Source organism: Pithys albifrons, chromosome 5 (assembly GCF_047495875.1).
Source record: "Pithys albifrons albifrons isolate INPA30051 chromosome 5, PitAlb_v1, whole genome shotgun sequence".
Classification (NCBI taxonomy): domain Eukaryota; kingdom Metazoa; phylum Chordata; class Aves; order Passeriformes; family Thamnophilidae; genus Pithys; species Pithys albifrons.
The window spans coordinates 34,961,321-34,987,797 of record NC_092462.1 but is presented as its reverse complement, the minus strand read 5'-3'; the positions used below and the strand labels follow the sequence as shown (position 1 = coordinate 34,987,797).

The window sequence follows — 26,477 nt, the reverse complement described above, 5'->3', positions numbered from 1 at the left end:
TTTTAATTCTCTTTTTTTGTATTGCTCTTATACTAAGTCTGACAGTGTTAGGCCTTAAGGAAGGCAGGGCAGAGAGTGGACCTGACTGTGCATCCTGACCATGCACAGCATATTTATCTCAAAAGTAAGAACAGAGTGTGCATTACCTTAAAATCCACCACACAGATACAGCAAAAACACAGTAGGAGTTGAGCTGGCAGCTTGTTGTATGGGCTAGCAGTACTCCAAGAATACAATGACAATAAGGGAAGTGTAGATAAGGAAAGTGCTTTCTGGAGGATTTTGACAAAAATGGAATGTGGTTTGATTACGGAGGAAAGAGACAGCACCAAGCACAAAAGTAAAAGAGAGAGAGATGAAAGATTCAACTGCTGAACTGAAAAACACATTGATGATTTGATCCAGGGGTAAAGGAATATTGCAAAAGTAGTAAAATGACCTTAGCAAACAGGAAGTTAGGGCAGAGAGAGATTTAATTGCAGCAAAAGGGAATGATATAGAGCAGATTTGGTAGGGAGAGAAGAAACAAAATAGAGCAACACAAAATTGGGTATTTTGGAGAATATGATGGAGGAGAGTTCAAGTTGTCAAATTTACAAACCTGAATGAATGGGAGAACCCTCAAATAACTAGTGAGAGGAACATAGGGAGAAAGGAAAGGTGTTTAGATTGACAGCAATTCAGGTTTTCTGAACCTGATGCAGAAATGAAACTTCCACAGACAGCTTGTCCAACCTCTGTTACTGTTACAGTCAGATTTTTACCGTAATATCTGAAATTACTTTAAAAATAGCTTGCAAGTTAAACTTATTCACTCTCAGTCATTTTCATGCACAGAAGATTTACAATCTTTCTCATCCTCCTAACATTTTAGGTTTCTTAACTGAGGACACTCTTCTCTGTCACAGGTTAATCGGCTTGCTATAATGTTCATGTTAGACTTCCTTGGATTTGCTTCAGCCTGTTTGCATCTATCTTAGTTTGGTTCAGCAATTTGCATCTGAGGCCTCACAACTATCAAGAAAAAGGGAATAATTTTTCTGTTATTCCACCATACATCACTACTATTACTTCACCGCAGAATTTTAATTCCTTTTCCATTAACAGCAAGGAAAAAGAGAACATAATTTTCAAAAATGTCAAGGCTTGATGTGAGCCAGTCCTCTTACAAATATAAATAACACAATCTTCAGTGTGTTAGACATACATACACACCACAATGATGTACTTTTAGTAACAAAATTAAGAATTCCATTAAAAAATTTCCTGAAATAAAAAAGAGAAAAATCCAATGGCAAACGCTCTTTACAAGGAAAGTAGAATTTTGTGGGTTATGGTTAGTTAGAAGATGCACTTCTGTCTACTTTGTGTCAAGGTAGTAGAATGAGATTATAGGTACCCTTTTAGGAAGAAATTTCAAGTCTTGGGCTAGAAGAGCAGAATTCTCAGAAGACAAGTTGATAACACAATACCCGATGGTACATTTCTTCCTTCTTAGCCACTGCAGTGCAGAGGATAGAGATATCCTCCATCATGCCCTTATTTCTTCCTACATACTTTGACTTGTGATAGTGGCCAAAATTTTAATTTTTCTTTCCTGATTTCCTCTCCTAAGCAATGACGCAAAATTTTGAACAGCAAGCTAGTTTCTTTCTGGATTACTAATGGCTTGAACCCTGCATGGACATGATTGGCTGTGAGGATGCTGTTCCTTTGGGCTTAATCCAGCCAGGATACTTTAATTGTCTTAAGACATTCATATCAAATGTAGTTTTCATCAGGACATACATGTCTGCAATATCCTGGATAAAACTCGGTTTCCTCTGGGTGAGGTGGGCATGGAACCCACGGTGTGGGCACCCACACATAGAGATACCAAGCTCTGCACTGTACTAATGATAACTTGCCTGCATATGTGTTGGCCTTGGTCAATAGATCTGTGCATGCATGCATGTCAGCAAAAGCACGAATCCCCAAGCAGTTGATCGGATGAAGTTGGGATTCCAAAAATTCACAGCAAGTCCTTTTCACATCCTGCAGTTGCAAGAGACCAGCTGCTGGGAGCAGTACCTGTAAGAAGAAGCAACAGGCGGTTAAAGTCTCAGTTCAATTATAAGCTTATACAAGAGTATTCTCAATAAGGAAAACAAAACAAACTATTAAAAAATTTTGACTAAAACAGAGAGGAATATTTCAGCATTATGCAACCAAAAAAGTTACAACCCAACATTAGTATGATTTTTACCTCCCTACAAATACCATTTAAGATTTGAAATAATACACACCAACTCTACCACCCTGTTCCCTGGAGAAATCGTTCCACAGACTGTAATTATCATACTTCATGTAAACAATTCCCAATATTCATTCACAAGTTCTCAACAGTCCATAATTACTTCCAAGCCTTCAGCATTACATATGTCTTTAAATCAAAGTTTTCTAGACCACGAGTGGACATATAAATCTTGTTTGCATGCAAGCACTGGACAGTGTATCCTTTTCTTGTTAACATCAGAAATTATTATTATGCATATTATAAATAATTATGCAAACAGCATTCACAAATTCAGTAACTAACTCAAGGGCAGTCCTAGATAATTTTAGGCATGTTATCAGCATAGTTGAGCAAATAACTATTAGAACAATTCTTGACTGCATAAATGAATCCAGTAGAAAGATATGTAAAATCATCATCAAATCAGTATGCAAAATGGAAAGGTGAAATTTAAGAATGCCATGCAGAAAATAATGTTTTAGATACAGTCACACTGGCACACTTGCTCATTCATACGAACAGTAAAGCGATGTTACAAGAATTAGAAGATATGGGAAAGTTACATCAATTCTTAAACTATTTTCAATCAAGTTTGTAAAGTTACAGATTTCAATACATTTTAGTTATCAGACAATAAAACATCTAAAAATATTTACATATTCTGCAACTAAAAAGGAAAAGAGAGGCAAAGGGCATCAAATTTATCCTACTCAATTATATGTTGGGCTTTGGTTACTAGGCAACAAAAGCTGTGATAACATCTAGCTACTTTCATCTGTACCTATAGAACTGCCGGCCTGGAAGCTGTAAAAACCTGGATTTAAAAATACAGCTCCACCACAGACAGATTCACTCTGCTGAAGCCAGGGACAGAACCAGAGAGGGAAAAACTATCAAAACAACAAAAATTCCTGTCAAATCCTTACAAAAATCCCAATACCCACAAATAAACAAACAATCAAAAAACCCAGCCAAAAAAACCAAAAAACACACACAAACAAACAACCCACCAAAAAACCCCCCCAAAAACTCCCACGACATTAAAACTGAAGTGCAGACTAGGTTTAGCTAACTCTAAACTGGTCAGCTACAGCTTAGATTTATTTCCAAAAATAGCCAGTAGAGGGTATCATAACTTTCCTTAAAAGATCAAAATAATACGCATACCGCTTTGTACTGCAAGAACTGCAGAGGTGAAAAAAATAATCTCCAGTTGCTTATTCTATCAAAATGTATCCTCATCACAGCATTTGTTGGTTTTATAATCAAAGAAACTGAACACATTATTACTACAGATGGCAAATAAGAAAATACATATTCTCTTTCTTTTTGTCAAAATTTTGATGAATCTTAGAATGACTGCTAGATTTCCTAGACCAGATGATTTAACTCTTACAGCCTTTGAAAACTCCTTCCTGGTTATTTCCTCTTGATTCTCCTTCCTGCAGTAACACAACTATTCCCAAAGCTGCATGCACTACCCATACCAAATACATCTTCCTGAGATGTCCAAATACATCTCACTGAGACAAAAAGGACTTTAACCAGGTACAAGTATTTGTTTTAAAATCCACCTGCAAGGTCACTTGCATAGTCAGGAAGGATCCACTTAAGGCCTTGTACTTGGGTCTTTGTTTTCATTGGAGTAGATTCGAGCCCTTCACACTAACTCAACTAGACCATCAACCTGCATCTGAGGCTGCTGCCCTCTTTTATGGCCCTTCAGGTACATTCCAGGAGTCTGTCAGGGGCTGGGCTACTGATGATCCCTGCAGCTTTTCTCCCTCCCCCCTCCTTTTTTATTTTTTTGACAGCAGTATGACTCTGTTCATCCTTGTGTAGCTGGGCATATTTACTTTCATTGACCCAATACATATGTGCATTGAGCTTCGTGGTGAGGAGCCACTGGTACAGGCAGGCACCTCTACAGGTATCTGTGACCCATCAGTTCACAGGGAACACATTTATAGCCGTCTCAGGGAGATACAGCCTATGTGACCAATGAATAAACCCCTACCATGGAAGAAGGCTCAAAGGAGGTAGGCAAGGCTGATGAAGTCAGTGAAGAAATGTAAGAATGAGCATCAAGTGGCATAAAGAAAGCACACTATATCTCAACATAAGGGGACCTGGAGGGTAACTTTTACTTTATATATATGGCTGTAGCAGTAAGTCATCAGGTTGTGTAAACAGCCTTCTCTAAAATAATTAGTAGCATTAGGAGCATGTAAGGTCTTCCCCAGCTAACCAGGCCAGCAGGGGGAGAAGTACATATGTGATATGGCTCATCACACATTAAGTGTAAAGCTGAAAAACCAATAGAAGAAGCTCTCAAGAGAGCAATGGGCTTGAGACAGCTTTAGCCCACATATTCCCTCCTGGTGAAGGAACTGGGAATACCAAGCATTCTGCTAGTAGGCATAAAAAGATCAGTAATGGGAATCACTTTTGCATCGTGATCCGAATGTCTATTTCAATTGCTGTATCATGTTTGTGTTGTGATTTCAGCATACTGCAGTATGTCTCTGATCAAAAACTAAATCAAAACATAACACTATGTAGTAGCAAGTATCTTCAAAAAAGGACATTTGATATCAAACATTAAACCCTTCTCATGGACTGTCTAGAAGAATCTGGTCAGACCAGCTGCCCTGGACTGCCTCCATACCAGAGAAGGGTGTCCATCCTGCCTGAGGACTGCTAGATGACCTACCAGGCACCCCTTCACAGTATATTCACTTCAGAGCTCAGTGCTACTCCTCCTTTCCCACAGCCCCTTGACTGGTAGCACTTGATGCAACACACAAGGTTTTTAGTAACTACCTCACTAGTTGAGAATGGAGAAACAAGTCCAGTAGAAGGAGCCATCAAGATGATCAGAGGGCTGAAGCATGTGATATTACAAGGAGAGGCTAAGAAAACAGTTTGTTCAGCCATAAAAGAAAAGGGAGCTCCTATTACAGTCTACAGCTACCCAATGGGAGAGTAGAGAAGAGTGAGCCAGACTGTTCCTGGAGATGCATAGCAGTGAGTGAAGAGGCAAATAGGAACATAGGGAAATCTGATTGATAGAAAAAGAAGTTAAGTTGCCTTTTTTGTTATTTTGTATTGTGTTTTGTTGGATACTTTTTAAACCATGAGGCTCCTTAAGCCCTGGAAAAGGTTGCCCCAAGTAGCTGCAGAATCTCCACACCTGGGAGATACTAAAAATTCAGTGAACAGGCCCATGAACCTGCTTTAACTAGACCTGCTTTTAAAAAGCTCAACGCAAAGTAGAATTTAAACTGATTACATCTTTCTGCCTGCTGATTTAAACCAATTTGATCCAGTAATATTGTAAAAATACATGCTATCCTCTTTGCACTCTTTTTGTGCTAATAGATTCTCCTACACAGAACATATTGTGCTACCTGACATATGAAGATGCTTAAGGGAATATTTTCATCTCTACTGATTTTAATTTTTTTTTTAAATTTCTTTAAAATTTCTGTCAGGAATTCTTGCTCAAATTCAAATTGATACCCACCAAAACTGCATATATATCTGTGTATCTGTATAAAGCCAATATGAAAACAATGAATGATCATATTGCAGGTTTTGAAAACAAGATCCCACAACATAAACAAAACCAAAATTTTTCAGAACACTGAAGTACTTTGCAATCAAATAAGTCAATAAAAATCAAAGTGGTATATGCCAAGAGAATTGAATAATGTGCTGCCTAAAATAGAAAACTTCCATTCTTTACTGCATAGAAAGAAAAACAATTTTGTGACATTAGGAAAGACACTAACCTAGGAAAACAGATTCATAATAATCCGGACACACTACAGTGCAACATAGAAGCACACAGAAGTGCAAGTTACATCCTTGCTAATCACCGATACTGCATATATTCAGTTATGACACAGAACAGTCATTATGTTAACACCTGTAATAAAAAAATCTTGAGAAATACAATAAGGTTTAACATCTGTTTCTGAGTAACCACTTCAGCAAACTAAACTCCTTCACTTGCTGTTTATACTATTGTGGCATAAGAAAGAAGGAAATGAACATAATAGTTATAGATAATCCAAATTATCTTATTTCTTTTTATTCTCATCTACATGCATCTGTGCTGTAATTAAAACTGTGGTTTGTAACTGAACTGTAGTTAAATTCTAGTGAAATCATTCCACATTGCACTGAAATTTTGCTATTTGGGAATATGCATACAAAAACACTAAAATAGATACAAATATTTTAAGGCATCTATGGAATAAAATGTAGAAGTTCCAATTTTGGAAAATTCAACCCTGTTAGAATTTCTGTACAAACAACATGTGCATGTTAAGTGCACTGTTCCAGTGTTGAAATACCAAAATAAGAGGCTGCATTGGACTTAAAGATGGGCAGCAGCTGCAAGTTTAGAACATAATATCACATTATACAAAATATACCTTCTGGATATCTTAACATCTTTGACTTTATAGGCTACTGCACAATGAAGACACAAATGTATAAATTTATCTTTAGATTAAGGAGCTCCCTGCAATTAAAAATCAGGTGCAGGAGACAGTTTTCTACTATCACATGAAGGAATCAGACTACTGATCAAACAACAAACCTATTCCTTCAAATTCCCTTTGTACTAGATAAAAATTGGTAGAGCAACACTTCAGTAGAAGAAAATAATCATGAAAATATAATATTTTAAATGAGTGACATGATCTACAAAATACTAAACAGCTCTCAACTTGGAAACCAGTGTGACAGATTAAAATGAAATGTAAAGAAAAATTAACTGCTTTACAAGCCTGCTGTTTAACCTGTATCATAATCTGTACTTAAAAGTCCACTTCAGGTAGTGACATGCTATTGATAAGAAGTAACCAATTGCTCGAAAAGCAGTATTTGAACAGATACCACTTCAGAAGATTAGTCTGAATTAACTACTAATTATTAATTAAAACATCTGTTGTGGAGGTGGGTGTTCTGTTGTTTTCTTGGGGTTTTTTTAAAGGGGATAGCTGTGGAAATTTTGAGAGGAATTAGGGATGCAGTTAGGGTTTGCTGAAGTACAGAAACAAGATTCCTGAAGCAAATGAAATAACAGAAGAGTCACTTTAATCAAGGAATACACTATAATGAGGAGGGTTCATCTCATCTACAGGGGAGAACAATGCAGTCTTGCTTGGCTTGAGGATTCTCCTACATCTTCTCTATCAGTGCCCTAACCACCATGTAACTGTGCATTTTGTCATAAGCTTCCACAGAAAAGACACAGACTGATTTCCTAGTCTGATGGTTATTTTTGTTAACAGTCATAAGCTCAGCCTTTCAGATCCTCTTCTTCGTTAAAAGATACTGGAAATAGAAATGGAACATTCTCTCACTTGGAGTAAAACATTCTTGAACCTAAAATAATTTTAGTTAGAATTTTAGATTTTTCTTTCATTGAAAAAAAAATGTAGACATTTTGATTTTATAGGAGCAGGGTTTTTGATTTGAAGGTTGGTCAATGAATTTAAGTATGTGTATAGTAAGTAATATAAAATGAAAGCTCAGAATCCTTCATCATACTGTAATTAATTCAGTGTTTAAAAGATTATACAGCTGCATAAAAAACCCCACCAAACCTTTATACTTTTTTAAGGACAGGGTAATTTAAACGAGACTAACTAGAGTCTGAACAAAGCCACTTGCTGCTGATACCACGTCATTCAGGAACGGGACAATTTGTTCATTAATTATGGGATCTAAAGTCCTAGCCAAATAATATAAAAAGCTACCCTGCAAAAGGATTAGAAGAAGCTGAAAAAATTAAGTAGGCAGGATAACATAATTTGCACTACATGGTCTTCTCTCTTCTATAAAAGCTGACCCACATAAAGAATTGCTGTATCAGCTGATGCTTTCAGCTAGAGTACTTCAGCTGCAGGATTTAGCTGTAATACCTCACACCTGCTGTACCAGACCACCTTCAGTTTCAGACCCCACTGACAGACACACCAAGTTTGAGAATACCAAAAATTACTATGATCAAAACATTTTTAAGAGTGCCTAAAACTGAAGATGTAAAAGGCTGACAAAAGACTAAAATTGTTCATTTGCTGTTTCCTATACAAGACAATTTTGAAGAGGCTGGGAGTGGAAGGGAGTAGAGGCACTGAGGAAGGAATTGTTGGTTGGTTTGTTGAGGTTTTTTTTGTACATTACAAACTGACTTGTAACAAACAAGGTTTGTTCTCCTAGCACAACTGCCTATTTTCTGATAATCTAAAAGAGAGGGCTTGAAATACCATTTGCAAAACCTTAAAGCCTGTGCTGGAAACAAACAGCAGCATGACTGGGATAAATTATGAACCTCTGCCTTCTCTATTATTCCATTCTCTGGTACAGAAGATGCATCCATACTACCAAGTTTTATAGTAATCCAAAACGAAGAACTGAGAACAGCAAAAACAGCATGAAGTAAAAATGGTTTCTGTACATGGTGCTTATCTTCAATACAAAAACTGTGTCACAATTACCATCTAATATGCAATAAATGGCCCTTCAGTGGACTTAAAACACATTTGATTACTTCAAGCTTTTGATATTACAGTTATGTTTTTGTAGTTTAATAATATAATCTTTTATTTTTCATTTTTCTACAACAGCCCATAATTATATTCTCCTAGAAATGTCACAGAGCATGTCCTCAAAAAAAAGCCCTAGATTTAGTGACAAATTTCATAACCACTTTAATCTCGATGTTGTGCTTGCAAAATTCAGGTATGCAGGGACAAAATTCCCAAAGCAAATGGCATCTCTAGCCTCCTATTTGACTTTTTTTTTTGTCAGAGGAAAGTTTAATGCATATATTTCATGATTTAAAGCATGACCAGTATCTAGAAAAAAGGCTTTCAAGAAAACCTTTATTCAGCTTCCAAAATTTCTTATGTGTAGCAGCATACTTCTGCACCTATCTGCAAGTAAGAGAGGTTAAATGTAGAGTCTCTTTAAGTGACTTAATTTACTTATAATAAGCACCTTGAATTTCATAGGGAGGTAGATGGGAACACATGCACTCATTTGAGCAAATGACCTCTGCACTTTAGGTTGGCAGGGACTCCCTTTCAGGTTTTGCCACAGGTAGCTTTACAGTCATACAGAGAAATAGATACATGGATGCCTATGGGAAAGGTCATAGTTAAGATAAAAGTAGCTTTTTCCATCTGACTTGACACAGCCTAGCAGCATGATGATTTTAAAGATCACAGACTCAAAGTTGCACAAGCTGGTTGGTCTGAGAAAGCAGTTTAGATGCAGAAGGTATTATTCATTAATGTCTAGTTAAAGGGCAACCACATCCTAGGAATGGAAGATGAAGGCACCAGGTTTTAGAATCAGAAAACTTGTAATCTTGGTCCTGACTACTTCTGACCTACCCAATGGTCATCATACCTGTTTTACCCTTTTTTTTTTTTAATTTTCTGCTTAATTTAAATCATAGAATGGCCTGGGTTCAAAGGGATCTTAAAGATCATCTAGTTCCAACACACCCTGCCATGGGCTGGAGCACCTTCCGCTAGACCAGGTTACTCAGAGCCCCACCAAACCTGGCCTTGAACACTTCTAGGGATGGGGCAGCCACAACTTCTCTGGGCATACAGTCTTTTGTAAGCTCTTGTAAACTGTTTCAAATCACATCATACTTGCAGCTTGTTGCTGTAATACCTTTCATAATGGAATACTAATCCCTGCTGGCCTACAAAACAAAGAGTTAAAAATATTTTTCAGGCTAGTCTAGAACTACAGTTTTTTAGCTAAGTGTTTAAATAATGAGTAAAATCCATGTCTTCTAAAAGGAAAAACCATCACATGCCTCCCTAGTCAGCTACATAACAAATATCTGTTTCTTTCTGCATGCTTTCATTTGCATTTTCTCCCACACTATTTTTAGAAGGAAAACAGCCTTCTGGTGTAGAAGCTGAACACTTACAAACAGTTAAAAGACTAATCGTAAGTCATGGTAACAATGAAATTACAGGGATAACTACATATTAGACCAAAGCAATAGTCTATTCACCCCAGGCAGTCTAGAAACATCCATCTTCATCCACTATCAGAGTGCATGAAACTCCACAGTCCAGAGTAAACTAGCCACTGTAACAAAATGCAATGAATAGTTTGCTCTTAAAGCACACGAATGGATGTTAACCTTTTAGAATAGCATTTCTAGTTAGTTAAAACCAAACTTCACTTGAGAAAAACTAGCACTGTCCAGTGCTTTGTAGGTAAATAAACATCAGGGCTGCAACAGGACAAAAGCCTGGTCTTTCAGGTTTGAACGGGGACAGTAAAAGATTATGATAGTGGCTATGGCTCTGGTTGGTGCATCAGGGATGCAAACATCCTTTAAGAGGAGGATGGAGTTAGAATATAAAGAGGAAGAAATGGCAAAATTTTTGCCTTTCTGTAAACTGTTTTGTCTAGCTCTGCTGCAACCAGCTAGGGATCTCCTGCCTAGTCTGAGCCATGCTGGAAGCAAGTTGGGGACTGGCTCAAGACAGAATCTTTTATGTCCTTTTTCCTTACTCAATAAGTGGGTAAACCCAGTATTTAGTGAAATGAAGCTTCACAGCACTACTCTGCTTCCATCAGCACCATCGCTTCTTCTGTCTTCCCCCTTGTGCTGGTTTGAAGGTGAACCAGCAAGGGAGAATGAACTCACCACGAGAGAGATTATAAGTCAGAGCTAAAATTTAATAATAATATTATTATAGCAACACTGACACACAAGGGAAATTGCTTTCAACGCACAATACCCCAGCAGTATAACCCAGTGTCCTGGGGCACAAACCCAAGGGGGTTTGTTTGCCCTTGTGCTGAGACCCCTGTGGCTCCCCCAAGTCCAGAGCAAAAGGAAAAGAAAGACCTGTTGGTGCAGGCGAGGGCTGTGGTCTGGGCGAGAGCGGTGATCTCCTGCTGTCGAGGTCCTGCTGCTGCTCTGGATCTGACGAGAAGAAGTAACCGAGGTCTTCTTACCCACCACTTATGTACCCTCAGGGAGCACTCAGTCCCTCCCCCTGGGCGGGGACTCACACAATGGGTGATTGACTCTGGGAGCCAGGGGGTGTTGAGCTGTTGATGGCCCATTAGCAGCTCCGCCCCCCTCAGGCTGGGTGTGAAGGTGATAATGGCTCCCTGGGCAGCTGCTGCTAATGGCCCATTGTCCTTGGGGAATGATTAGAGGGGGTAGAATACACAGCTTTGATCACCCCCACACAGGGTTAGCTGGTCCCTCCTGCTGAACTAGGACATTATCCACCCCTTATTCTACTCCATCTAGTCATTCCCAAATTAATCCCCTTTTTACCTATACATACATATATATACACATATATACAATGAAACATTACAAACTCTTCTCGCTCAAAATTAGGTCCCCTTGTGGTACACAACGTGTTTCTCCATCTTTTTGCATTACCCACCAAGTGCAACCAGGTCCTTGAGCAAAGACAATCCCTCGGATGGGTTTGCCTTTGTTTGAGGTGGGACTCACCCAAACAGTCTTTCCTAACATACCTCTCATATGGACCACAGGGACTTTATCTCCATCTACAGTATTCAAGAGTTCTGATTGGGCAGGGCCAGCTCGATTGATGGAGCCCCGAGTGTTGACCAACCAGGTGGCCTTTGCCAAATGCAGCTCCCAGTGTTTGAAAGTTCCCCCACCCAACGCCTTCAAGGTTGTTTTCAGCAGTCCATTACATCGCTCAACTTTCCCGGCAGCTGGAGCATGGTAGGGGATATGATACACCCACTCAATGCCGTGCTCTCTGGCCCAGGTGTCTATGAGGCTGTTCTTGAAGTGGGTGCCGTTGTCAGACTCTATTCTCTCTGGGGTGCCGTGTCTCCACAGGACTTGTTTCTCAAGGCCCAGGATGGTATTCCGGGCAGTGGCGTGAGATACGGGGTATGTCTCCAGCCATCCAGTGGTTGCCTCTACCATGGTCAGCACATAGCGCTTGCCGTGGCGTGTTTGGGGAAGTGTGATGTAATCAACTTGCCAGGCTTCCCCATACCTGTATTTCAACCACCGTCCACCATACCATAGAGGCTTCACCCGCTTGGCCTGCTTGATGGCAGCACATGTGTCACAGTCATGGATAACCTGTGAGACACTGTCCATGGTTAGATCCACCCCTCGGTCACGAGCCCATCTGTATGTCGCATCTCTGCCTTGATGACCAGAGGCATCATGGGCCCATCGGGCTAGAAACAATTCACCTTTATGCTGCCAATCCAGATCTACCTGAGAGACTTCAATTCTGGCAGCTCGATCCACCTGCTCGTTGTTACGATGCTCCTCATTAGCCCGGCTCTTGGGTACATGAGCATCTACGTGACGGACCTTCACACTCAGCTTCTCTACCCGGGCAGCGATGTCCTGCCACATCTCAGCCGCCCAGATGGGTTTCCCTTTGCGCTGCCAGCCGGCCTTTCTCCAGCGCTCCAGCCATCCCCACAGAGCATTGGCCACCATCCACGAGTCAGTGTAAAGGTAGAGTCTTGGCCACTTCTCTCGTTCGGCGATATCCAAAGCCAGCTGAACAGCTTTCAGCTCTGCAACCTGACTTGATCCACCTTGTCCTTCAGTCGCTTCTGCAACTCGACGTGTAGGACTCCATACAGCTGCTTTCCATTTCCGGCTTGTCCCTACAATGCGGCAGGAGCCATCTGTGAAGAGAGCATATCGCTTCTCCTCTTCTGGTAGCTGGTTATATGGTGGGGCCTCCTCAGCTCGTGTCACCTGCTCCTCTTCTTCTTCAGAGGACAATCCGAAACTCTCACCTTCTGGCCAGTTGGTGATGATTTCCAAAATCCCAGGGCGATTAGGATTCCCTATCCGGGTTCGCTGCGTGATCAGAGCGATCCACTTACTCCATGTGGCATCAGTGGCGTGATGGGTAGAAGGAGCTTTTCCTTTGAACATCCAGCCCAACACTGGTAGTCGGGGTGCCAGGATGAGCTGTGCCTCAGTGCCAATCACTTCTGAGGCAGCTCGAACTCCTTCATAAGCTGCCAGGATCTCTTTCTCAGTTGGGGTGTAGCTGGCCTCAGACCCTTTGTATCCCCGACTCCAGAATCCCAGCGGTCGTCCTCGAGTCTCCCCAGGTACTTTCTGCCAGAGGCTCCAGGATGGGCCATTCTCCCCGGCTGCAGTGTAGAGCACATTCTTCACATCCTGTCCTGTCCTGACTGGCCCAAGGGCTACTGCATGGGTAATCTCCTGTTTAATCTGCTCAAAGGCTTGTTGTTGTTCAGGGCCCCACTGGAAATCATTTTTCTTCCGTGTCACAAGGTAGAGAGGGCTTACAATCTGACTGTACTCAGGGATATGCATCCTCCAAAAGCCCACGGCGCCTAGGAAAGCCTGAGTTTCCTTCTTGCTGGTCGGTGGGGACATAGCTGCTATTTTGTTGATCACCTCTGTTGGAATCTGACGACGCCCGTCTTGCCACTTCACTCCTAGGAACTGAATTTCCTGAGCAGGTCCCTTGACCTTACTTCGTTTAATGGCAAAACCAGCTCTTAGGAGAATCTGGATTATCTTCTTTCCTTTCTCAAAAACCTCCCCTGCTGTGTTCCCCCATACAATGATGTCATCGATGTACTGTAGATGTTCTGGAGCCTCACCCTTTTCCAATGCAGTCTGGATCAGTCCATGGCAAATGGTGGGACTGTGTTTCCACCCCTGGGGCAGTCGATTCCAGGTGTACTGCACCCCCTTCCAGGTGAAAGCGAACTGCGGCCTGCACTCTGCTGCCAACGGAATGGAGAAAAAGGCATTGGCAATGTCGATGGTGGCATACCACTTGGCTGCCTTGGACTCCAGCTCATACTGAAGCTCCAGCATGTCCGGCACAGCGGCACTCAGGGGGGGTGTGACCTCATTGAGACCACGGTAATCCACCGTCAGCCTCCACTCTCCACTGGACTTTCGTACTGGCCATATGGGGCTATTAAAGGGTGAGTGAGTCTTGCTGACCACCCCTTGGCTCTCCAGCTCACGAATCATCTTGTGTATGGGGGTCACAGAGTCTCGGTCAGTGCGGTATTGCCGACGGTGCACTGTGGCTGTGGCCAGCGGTACCAATTGTTCTTCAACTTTCAGCAGTCCTACAGCAGAAGGGTCCTCTGAGAGGCCAGGCAAGGTGCTCAGCTGTCTGATTTCCTCTGTCTCCACAGCAGCTATGCCAAAGGCCCAACGCAGTCCCTTTGGGTCTTTGAAATATCCATTCCTCAGGTAGTCTATGCCAAGGATACACGGGGCTTCTGGACCAGTCACAATGGGGTGTCTATGCCATTCCTTGCCAGTCAAGCTGACTTCAGCTTCCAGTACAGTCAGCTGTTGGGATCCCCCTGTTACCCCAGAAATAGAGATGGATTCTGCCCCGACGTATCCTGATGGCATCAACGTGCATTGTGCGCCAGTGTCCACTAAAGCTTTGTATTTCTGTGGGTCTGATGAGCCAGGCCACCGAATCCACACAGTCCAATAAACCCGATTGTCCCTCTCCTCTACCTGGCTAGAGGCAGGGCCCCCCTAGTTCTGGTCATGGTATTCACTGCGCTCTCCCTGTGAATATGACCGGGAGGTTCCTTCAAGAGGATCGGGCATAACATCATCATTCCTATACTGTCTGGAGCCTTGCCCACGAGAGACCGGAGCAGCCTTCAACCTTGAAGAATTCCCTGTGTTAGTTGTGCCTCTTTGCAATTCACGTACCCGAGCTGCTAAGGAAGAGGTGGGTTTCCCCTCCCACTTCCTCATATCTTCTCCATGCTCATGGAGGTAAAACCACAGATTGCCGCGTGGAGTGTACCCTTTCTCCTTAGCTGGAAGACGCCTGCTTCTGATGGCGGAGACTCTTGTTTGTTCTGGAGAGATATGGAAGAGTCCTTCCTTAATCTTCTCTTCCAGTTCAGCCAGTTTTGTTTCCACAGCTGAGACATGGGCTCGTAATGGAGCAGTGACAGTGTCTTCATAAATCCTGAGTTTGCTGACCAGTGCACCCACCTTGTCTTCTCCCTCTCTCCACTGCAATGTTGCAAGGTAGCGAGAATACATTTCTGGCCCAAGTCGTGCAAATTTTAACCACATCTGGGATGTGCACTGGACACCATCTGGACTTTTAGGGAATCTCTCATCCTCTGAAAAGATTATCTCCAGTACGGCTAATTCCCTTAAGCACCGGATACCTTGTTCCATCGTGTTCCACTGTCCTTGCTGTACGTGGAGGTCCTCCTTACAAAGATATCTCTCCCTCACGCTTGACAACAGTCGCCGCCAGAGGCTGAGAGTTTCCTGTCTCTTTCCAATGCCCTGATCAATGACAACATCTCGAGACAGGGATCCCAGCTGCCTTGCCTCACTCCCATCTAGAATGGTATCATTGGCTGCAGCATCCCAGATTCGAAGTAGCCAGGTCAAGATGGACTCATTTGCCTGTCGTGTGAACTCTCTCCGGAGCTCACGCAGCTCTCCCAGGGATAGGGACCGGGTGATTATTTCTGGCTCCATTTCTTCTGCTTGAGATGAAGGTCCTGACTCTTCCTCGTCATGCACTATACGAACTGATTTGGTCTTTGATTTTCTTTTCTGGACAGGGGCAACTGCTATCGGTTTCTGTTGTCCTTCTGGCTCCTCCATGGTTTGTGTGGACATGGTGCTGGTTGATGTATCTCTCTTCCTCTCTGGCTCAGTCATGGTCTGGGTGGACATGGCGCTAGTTGATGTATCTCTCTTCCTCTCTGGCTCAGTCATGGTCTGGGTGGACATGGCGCTAGTTGATGTATCTCTCTTCCTCTCTGGCTCAGTCATGGTCTGGGTGGACATGGCGCTAGTTGATGTATCTCTCTTCCTCTCTGGCTCAGTCATGGTCTGGCTGGACATGGTGCTGATTGATGTATCTCTCTTCCTCACTGGCTCAGACGTGGTTTGGGTGGACATGGTGCCTGTGGATTTGCTCCTTTTCTCCTCCTCCTGATGATGCTGTACCACACCAAGCAGTGTGCGGTAGGCAGTGGCCAGGGCCCAGCAGGTTGCTGTGAGCTGCACATCTCTGGGACTACCAGAGCATCTTCCTTTCACATAGCTTAGCATTTTGGCAGGGTCCTGCAGTTGTTCTGGGGTGAATTTCCAGATCATTTGAGGAGAGAAGGTCTCCAAATACTGGCCCATATCTTCCCACTTCCCGTGCCACTCAACATCATCCGCTCCCAGGGCAGGCCTCCAGCAAGTCTCCTTAGAGAGCCCAGTTCTGACCCTAAACATGGTGTATACAGTACAGAGGAGACAAAGCAACACTAACAGCAAGATTATGCTGTCCCTAACATCAAAAGGAAGCTCAATATTTTCAATGATTGTTGTAGCAGAGGTGAAAAGGTGGAAGTAACCATCTCCGCCTGTTTTCCCCACAGTCTGGGTGCTATTTTTAATGAGACCCCAGAGGTAACAACCCAAACCAGGACAGGCAGACCAGACTGAATATACATTCACAATGAAATTCATTGCTTCTGATGTTATGACAACATAAACATAGTATATTAATAAAGCAATTTTGATCCTTCTCCCTGGTATTAAAGAGAGCATCAAAACAGGCACATGGTTCCCCATGTGTCGAAATATGAACAGGCCCAGATACACCATCCACATGAATACATCAAGCAACATGGTAGTCAGGGAGTTTCTGTACCCAAATACACAAAATGAAATTGTAGTTCTGACTTCTCTCTCGTGCCCCACGTTGGGCGCCAAAAGATGTGCTGGTTTGAAGGTGAACCAGCAAGGGAGAATGAACTCACCACGAGAGAGATTATAAGTCAGAGCTAAAATTTAATAATAATATTATTATAGCAACACTGACACACAAGGGAAATTGCTTTCAACGCACAATACCCCAGCAGTATAACCCAGTGTCCTGGGGCACAAACCCAAGGGGGTTTGTTTGCCCTTGTGCTGAGACCCCTGTGGCTCCCCCAAGTCCAGAGCAAAAGGAAAAGAAAGACCTGTTGGTGCAGGCGAGGGCTGTGGTCTGGGCGAGAGCGGTGATCTCCTGCTGTCGAGGTCCTGCTGCTGCTCTGGATCTGACGAGAAGAAGTAACCGAGGTCTTCTTACCCACCACTTATGTACCCTCAGGGAGCACTCAGTCCCTCCCCCTGGGCGGGGACTCACACAATGGGTGATTGACTCTGGGAGCCAGGGGGTGTTGAGCTGTTGATGGCCCATTAGCAGCTCCGCCCCCCTCAGGCTGGGTGTGAAGGTGATAATGGCTCCCTGGGCAGCTGCTGCTAATGGCCCATTGTCCTTGGGGAATGATTAGAGGGGGTAGAATACACAGCTTTGATCACCCCCACACAGGGTTAGCTGGTCCCTCCTGCTGAACTAGGACACCCCTCTAATGAGGGAAAGGAGGATAGGAAACCTGAGATGGAGGAAAGTAGAACAGGTGAACCTAACCCAGATCTGGATCTCATATGTTCTCACCTAATTAGGAAGGTAAACCTTAAGGGGTGAAAATACCTGCTTTGAAACACAGTCTATCTAATGGTAACCCAAAGTTCACAGATAATCATTTCCAGCACAACTAGAAAGCTCACTGCTCATCTTGTCCATCCTAGGCAGCTGCACTCATACATTTGGCAGCAGCATGCTCTATTCGTTTTGGCGTCCACCCTAAATGTCATAACAGTATCTATGCATATGTATGTTTTTGTGCATCCCTCTCCTAAATAAAAGCTTGCTGTCTTTCAGCGTAAGTAATTCACCCTTTTACCCTTAAAAAGTGTATGTGGAGTCTTTGAAACAGGTTGGAAGAAAAATAAAGTCCTTTTTTTAGTCAACTCAGTCAATCTAGAAAAGGCCTGAATTTCCTGCCTCTCTCAAATGATAGCCTATCCTTGCCTTTACTGGCTTTAAGCCTTTCCCCAACACATGCTATTCCTGTCATATTTTAGACCATCCAGCAGTGTTAAGGTGATAACACAGATTTATACAATGACACACAGATGCTGCTGTGCCCTTTTTTATGCTCCTTTAGAAAGACTATTTCACAATGAGCAGTTTTTCTAAGGTGACTACAGTATGTTATTCTATTCTAGGAAAAGCTGTTAATGTAATACATAGCAATACGTAGGAGTAATTCAAATTTTTCTTTTCATGCATTACTTTACACTTTCCAACATTAAATTTGGTCTGTGATCATTCTAGCCTGACATCTAGCTTAGCTAGAAAGCAGTGAAATTTTCTATTTTTGTCTGATCTTGAAGAAAATCCTTAAACCAGTTCATCACCTACATCTTTTGCTACCTACTTTTCAAAACTAAAGAAAATGTGTCCTTTGGAAGCCTGGGATACATTATAACCACTTTGACACAGTGAAAACCAACTATTTATTCCTATTTGTTCCTGTGCTCCCTAGGGATTTTTGATCTATTTATTGCTCATCATGTGACAATTTAGGAGGGACTATAACTAAAACTTGACTTTCAAAAGCCTTTGATATGGTTATTTCTGGACCACTCAAAGAGTTACAGGAGGTTTTAAGGAGCTATGCATAACTCACAACTAGAATTCTGAAACATACTGAAAATTTGAACTTTCCTTATCCCACCTACCACTAAGAAAAACCAAATATTTCATAGTCTTTATAAAGCTCAGGATCACTAAAGACATTGTAGTGATTTACTAAAACACGAACTGAAATTCCAAGCAATAGCCAGCTAGAGAATATAATATTTTTGCACAGTCTCAGCCACCTCACTTTAAGTTTCTTTTCTGTGGGTGTGTAAGGATTGTTTTTACAAGTATGTCTTGAAAATCCTATTTGCCCTAGTGATTGCATGTTTTTATTCATTTGCTTTATCTTTTGACCCCTTCTCTAAGCCTATTCTTGATCTGCAAGAGGATGCACCTTGCACAGTCCGTTGGCATAACTGGGGCTTTTTTCTACCTTAATTAGTTTTTTGGCACCTTGCTCATGTGTGGCTCTGACAGCCTACACGCTCTCCTAAATCACTCATTAAAGAAAGAATATGCAGGAAACTGAACAGATGTTATATTTAGAGTTGCAGTGCTGAGTAAAAGTGTTTTATTCTTTTTATCATTTAAATTAAACATGCCTGTTTAAATCCCTCGGTGACTTCCCATTCACCTCCCACAGTAATCAGAATCACATGCTTCTGAAATGCAGGATTACAGATCAGTATCTCTTCTGTAATGTATTCTTGCCTCAACCCCACTTCTCTCTCACCCCATCACCTCCTCCAAGAGTTTCTGATTCATTCCTTGGCTCTCGCTTAGCCCATGCTGACATAGCCAAGCTACAAGCCTCTTCACCGCCTTTGCCCAGAAGTCTCTTTTCCAAATAAGCAGAAATGAGTGCTTTTTAAGCCCTAATGCCCACCCACCCACTCCTCCCCTGAAACAAACCAAAAAAACCAACACAACACCCAAACATCTTCTGCAGCTACAAAGATTTTGAGACAAGGAAAATCTGTAATTCAGTCGGTAATATCTTAGTCTCTCTCCTGAAGTACACAACTCTGCCTCCCACACACACTGGCACTGGATAATCCAAGACAGACTTTTACAGCCTGGGGACAATTTTAATTCATTCCTCATACCTTTTGATCCACACTTTAAATTAATCTTTATATCTTGTGCTCAGTTCTGTTTCTCCCTTAAGTATTTCCCTTTAGCACCTACAAGCTGCTGTACAAGAGCTCAAATGTCCATTCAGGTATCTTTTCATTCTTATAAGGCTCATACCCTTCTGCCTACTCAATTTTCTTATTCAGCAAGGCCATTGCAAAAACCACCAAAAATTATAAAAGAATTAACTGGCTGGAAAGGGACAGGAAAATGTGAATAAACCATCATTTGAAGAACAGAGAAAAACAGCAGCAAGGTATCTGCAGAAGGGAAGAAAAAAAAAGAACATAAAAGTGTGAATACCTCAGGAGACAGTATTTGCCATATCTGTGCAACATCTGCTTCTCCTGGTCCTGATGGTCCTGCCACCATTTTTCTCTCTGCACTAATCACAGCTACAGCTATACAGGAACAGCAGTTGCTTTCTCTTTCTCTTTTGCTACCTACCTCATGAACTTCACCATACCATCTCTAACTCAGGAGAGGAAATAGTAAGGAATTTTATTCCTAAATGAAGCATGAACTGTATTTATTCAGCTTGGGTTAACAACGCAAAAGAAGGTGTTGAACAGACATGTCCAAGAGACTCAGAAGATGGCCCAGCTCAAGAAAGAATGGAGATGTCAGGTGAGTGTTTCTGTGTGCACTAATCTGTGGGACTGACTGTACATGTACTGTGCACATGTGATTGTGTATGTACCTGCTGGAAAGACATGCTCAGCCTCACTACCAAGCTGGAGCTTGAAGATATGGAGCTGCAGCCTCCCAGCCGTTATCAGGCTACCAGATTCAGCAACCTCTAACACTTGCCTCACATTAAGCTCACAGTGTGATTTACTTCTGCCACATGCCACCAAGCAAGACAGAGTAGAAAAGAAAATCCTTTAAAAGAGCATCAAACAGCTAAATGCAAGGCTTTGGAATACACCTTCAACCACATCAAAACTCCAGTTCCTCAGTTAAAATAAACATAGGAAGGGGAGTGACAATATAGCTACTGTATGTATATTCTGCAGTGCACATAATAATCACAGAATCACAGACTATTCTGAGTTGGAAGGGACCCACAAGGATCATCGAGTCCAACTCTTAAGTCAATGGCCCATACAGGGGATTGAACCTATGACCTTGGCATTATTACAACCAAGTTTTAACTGACTGAGCTAATCTCAGGGTCATATTCTGCCCCAAAAAAACCATAGTTCTATTAATATCATATCTTATAGGTAAAGCTACAAAAGATACGCTATGAAAAAATAGAGAAAAATACATCTTAAATGCATTTTAAAATTGGCAGAGAACAAAATATTAAGTTTCTCTGCAAAGCTGTTTGCTTAGTATTTCACTCAGCAGCTCTTTTATGTGAAGATTACTCATTTAAAGTGCAAATTAACAAAGCCTGTATTTTAATAAAATACGCCTGTAAAAAGATCTCACTCCTTTTTTCCCTTCCCTCCTACACTCCCTCTCTTGACAGGCAGGCACATATAAGCAAATGAAGAATGCATACTAGGATTATTGCACTGGAAAAATGAGATCATTTACTGTTGCCTGACATGTCCTACAATGCATATAAATTTAAGAAGTGTGCCACTGTCTCTCCTCCAGCTATGCCACATATTAGTTGTGCCCTCACGTTATTAAAATCCTCAAAGCTTGCCAGAAATATAAAAATAGGTCAAAAGGATGTTACCAGATGGTTGCTTGAAGCCTAAAGTATAAAATATGTACAATAGCAAAACACAGTGGTGCTCTTTCAGCACACAATCAAAGAGTATACCATAAGGCTGTTTAGTCCAACATGAAATTCTTGCCCAGTAAGACTTAAACGTGTTTCTATGAATAGGGTTTGTAATGAAACTCATGTCAACTTGGATTTAAGTACCTCTCTGCAGTGTCAGCAAGCCCCTAATATTATTAGAACTGTGCTGGCATAAAAGAATAACAGTGAAAGTTTCGATTACCATGTAACAAGTAATTTAAGCATACATCTGAATGAAAAAAAATCAGTTAATCCTGTTTTAATCATGAAATCATGAGGATGAACCAGTTTCATAAAACTTTTTAACCTGAATGACTCTGAATACAACTTTTTGCAAGGCATTTCATAATTTAGTAGCTATGCCACAGCAACAATGATGGAGATGAGCAGAAAGACCAAAGGTTTATTTATTTTTAAATCTCCATAAGATGATCCAACAAAGAACTTCATCTCCTCCTAAATTTTTAGTAATATCTGTGTCAGGGAAATAAGATCACTGACCACCCATACTTATTGACACTCAATAGGCTCTATTACATGAAACATTTTTGTAAAGAAAACTACTTTCAAGAATTAGTGCAGTTGCCTGAAACATATTAACAAAAAAACAAGTGAGTTTATGGACAGAAAGTTTTAGGTCTTCATGAAAGCCAAGTACAAAAAGTGATGGTAAACTGAAATATGATGGTGGAAATACAGTGAGTTCAAGCTTACAGTGAGTCTAGAAACAGCCACTGGTGGAGGATATGGAAGATAAGGCAATCAAAGACAATGGCAAATACTTTAATTTTCTCAGAAATAAGCAGGATTCTAACCTGTCACTTCAGGGTTCAATTATTAACACCTTACTCATCATAATATATAGGAGGCAGGAAGCCAAATCTGTTCAAAATGTTAACCTTTTAGGAGATTATTTGGGAATTGGAATTCCATACCAGCTCAGAAAAATATAACTATAGGAACAGCTTAAAAGATAGCTCTAGAGTTTTAATGAAGATTTGGCCTAATGGTCTGTCTAAAAAAACAAGTACCACAACAGGATACTTTGCTCAGAGTTTCTGACACATTAAATTTAAGTCATAGGAAACAGAAATTGACAGATTTCAGCTCTCAAGAGTCTACCAATTGTATTTTTAAACTTTAATGTAAATTCAGAGCTATTTTCTTTTTTTTAAAAATCTACTGCAGCTATCAACAGGGAAATCAGTGCCATATTGCTCCCTGTTTTATTTTAGGGACAGTAAGAGAAACAACTTAAAGTCATTCACTCCAAAAAATTATCTCTAGAAAGAGAAAACAAAAAAAAAAAAACCCAAACAAGTATCGCTTATCTTCAATAGTGTTAGTATTGTCTGACCTAACTGCATTCTTCTTTAGGAGCAGAGTTTAGCAATAAATCCACTCAGAAGAATAGTCATATGGCCCAGTATTCTATCTCTAGCACCTAACACGTAAGTAGCCACATACTACAGGAAAGACTTTGGAAGCTAAACCAACATGAACCGACTGTCTAGGTACTGTGGAGATGCAAGAGGAAAGCTGGACACAGAACCAGGAGGAAGGGGGGGAACAGGACAGGGGGATGACCCACCACAACGACCCACTAGCTTAGAACATACTACTAGAAACTCAAAATTGTATTCAATTAATAGATAATATAGTGATGATTTTCAAATGCTGTGCTCAGTATATAGAGGCAAATGCAAGTAGACAAAAAGCCTTTATCAACAACCAGTCAGCAAATTTCAGAGATGCCAACATTAACCTGTGGTATAGCAATAAATAGTTTTTATAAGTTACTTGCATTTGCTAGAAGACTGTGACTTCTAGCTAGAAAAATTGTTATCATGACCCATGCTGTCATCACCAAACTGCACTGTCTAGGACATCGTAATTTATTTGAAAATCGTTGAGTAATTGCTGTTAATACAGAACAAACTCTTCCTAAGAAGCCCTGCATTTCAGTAGAGTGCACAACTGGGGATTTGGTCCCTTGCAAGGGGTTAATCATGACCATCAGGGCTGTTGGTCTAGATCCAATTGCCTAGATCCAGCCTACCGAGCACTCGCTCTCCTCAGGATATACTTTCATTTAAGCTGGTTCACTTTCCCTGATTATGAAAAAGTCCTTAAAGAAGAGAAGGTAGAGGCACATCTGTAAATGCATCAAACTTACTCCCTTCCTGCCCTTTTTGGCTGTCTAAGTGTGGCATTTTTTTCCAGACATCTCTTTCATAGGTTCTCTGAAGGAGAACAGCCAATTCCCCTAGAAGCAATTTCAGCATTACCTTCTCTCAAAGCAGTTTTATATCTAAAACATATATATAATGTTATATTTGAAACAGAACCTCCTGTATTATAAGATTCAGTAAATGCTTCACAGCATTCAGATCAGTTGAATAAATATTTCTTTTATCTCTCCCACCCACTTACACAGCAGCAGGCACATTTCCAGAACACAGAATGCACGTCTCTGTTCAAGTATTGAATTCAACTCTCTCCTCTTACAAAGCCAAATTATATATTTGTAAAGGACAGTCAGCATTTGATTCTAAAAAGGAAAAATCTACCCCAATTAAAACAGAAAATTTCCTATATTTATAAAGAAAACTGGGTATACCCCTTTGAAAGGGGAGTTACATCTTTTGATAAGGTAATAAGGGAAAAAAGAAGTTCTTCAGTGTTCAAAGGTATACTTTGTTGGCAGGCCTTACAAACTCTTGGAAAACATTCCAAGTTAGGCATCTAAAATGAAACTAGTTTCAAAAAAACATGCTTTATGCTCTTTACACATGCTTTATGCTCTTTACACATCACTGTGTTGCTAATTCACATAAAGACTATTAGTTTAGTCACCAGCTCATATACACAAAATATTTGGTTTCAAGGATAAAGCTTGACAAGCACCACAATACTCTCAGGAGTTATTTTGACTTTAAGCTCAGGTACAAAGATAGTATAGCTCTGAAGATTACTGGAATGTAAGTAATTTGATCAAGTAAGTGCTAGAAGACTGTGGCAAATACTAAGTAAAGAGATCGGTTTTATAAGCTGTTTTGTACTTGGTCATTTTGTATTTTGTTCAAGTTAAAAGTGCACACAACTAGATGCTGTTGTTCAGCTGATGTGCAATAGCAAGTTGTCAAACTGGTAATTCCATCATGATCTGAACCCCCTGTTTAATTAAACTCTTGTAAACTCATATATCTGTCCCTTAGTGGAAAGGGTACCAAAGGAGGGGATCCGAGACACAGGCATGAGGAAAAAAACTCCTTTACGAAATCTGACATTCTGGTAACACAAGTTTCAGAACAAATTCATAGCCCCTAAACAGGTCATTTCACATGTCCAACCCACATAAAACTGCCCATGGTGCATCATAAGCAGGTCACTTCCAAGTACAATACAACAATTTATCCTGAATATTTTTATCTGAGTTTATCCAAGTGCTCAGCAGAAGATCAAATAAGGAATATTACATGCTGCACAGAATTTTATTTCTGCCTTGAAATTAGTGTCCAGTAGGACTTCACTTTACTAATCATGCACAGTTTTACTACATTTTATTGTAACTAATAGCTACTCCTTGGTGGTTTGTTGGGGATTTTTGTCCTCCTCAACATGCACAAGCCTGGGTTACTCACTATTTTGCATTCTATTCTGTGTAATGGTCTCTTAAAAATATTCTAAATTTTTCTTTCAAACATTTTTAAAATTACTTGTACATATCTTTTTTCTCCTCCCTTGCCCTCCCAACCCTAAATCTAGTGTAATTTTACAAGATTTTCAGTACGTCATTCTTTTCTGTTGTAATGAGCTTTAAAATAAAATTGAACAATTCTCCAAAACGAAAACAAGAAATTTCTTTACATTTTTTATTAAAAAACAATTTTAACATGTGGTTGTACTCTGGAAACAGACTTGCACATTGGCACCTTTTCATAACAGATAGTGCCAGGTGTGAAACTGAAGTCTTGCCCAATAAACTTACTGAAAGACACTCTACTACTATTAAACCAGATAATGCCTTCCAGTGGTTGCATTTTTGGTTCACTAGAAGTATTCTGCTAATAAGCTTAAATACTTACAACAACAAACCACTCAAATTGGCATTTACCAAAATGAAGAGGTACCACAATTTCCTTTTCCCACTGTATGATGACAACTTCCATGTTCTCACTCTCTCTACCAGCATAAATAGGAAGCAACTGCTAGAGTAAATGTCATGTTACTGGAAAGGCAAACTCATTCAATGATCTAAAGAAACACTGTTTTTTAACTCGTAAGATAATAATTTCACTCTAACAAGGCCTCAATGGACCCATTTTGGCCATTGCATGTTAAAAACATAGATGTAAGTGAAATGGAAAGAGTCTAGAAGAGAAAGATAAAAGATTTAGAAACTATTGCCTCCAAAGAAGTCACTGATGTTTGACCTAAAGAAAAAAAATTAAATTACATGAATAAAACCAGTCTTTTAATACATAAGATTGTTACAGTGTCCTAGTTGAGCAGGAGGGACCAGTTGACACTGTGTGGGGGTGATCAAAGCTGTGTATTCTACCCCCTCTATTCATTCCCCAAGGACAATGGGCCATTAGCAGCAGCTGCCCAGGGAGTCATTATCACCTTCACACCCAGCCTAAGGGGGCAGAGCTGCTAGTGGGCCATCAACAGTTCAATACCCCCTGGCTCCCAGAGTTAATCACCCATTGTGTGAGTCCCCGCCCAGGGGGAGGGACTGGGTGCT

General features: G+C 40.9%; 1 protein-coding gene across 3 annotated transcripts in view; it reads right to left on the bottom strand.

Annotated features, from left to right (window-relative positions):
- Nucleotides 1–26,477, bottom strand: part of KLHL2 (kelch like family member 2) — a 61,955-nt gene that overhangs the window by 18,198 nt on the left and 17,280 nt on the right. For all 3 annotated transcript variants that reach the window (XM_071556199.1, XM_071556201.1, XM_071556200.1), the window contains one exon: nucleotides 1,908–2,070. In XM_071556199.1, the coding sequence (XP_071412300.1) occupies nucleotides 1,908–2,070 (163 nt within the window). The remainder of the gene's footprint in view (nucleotides 1–1,907; nucleotides 2,071–26,477) is intronic.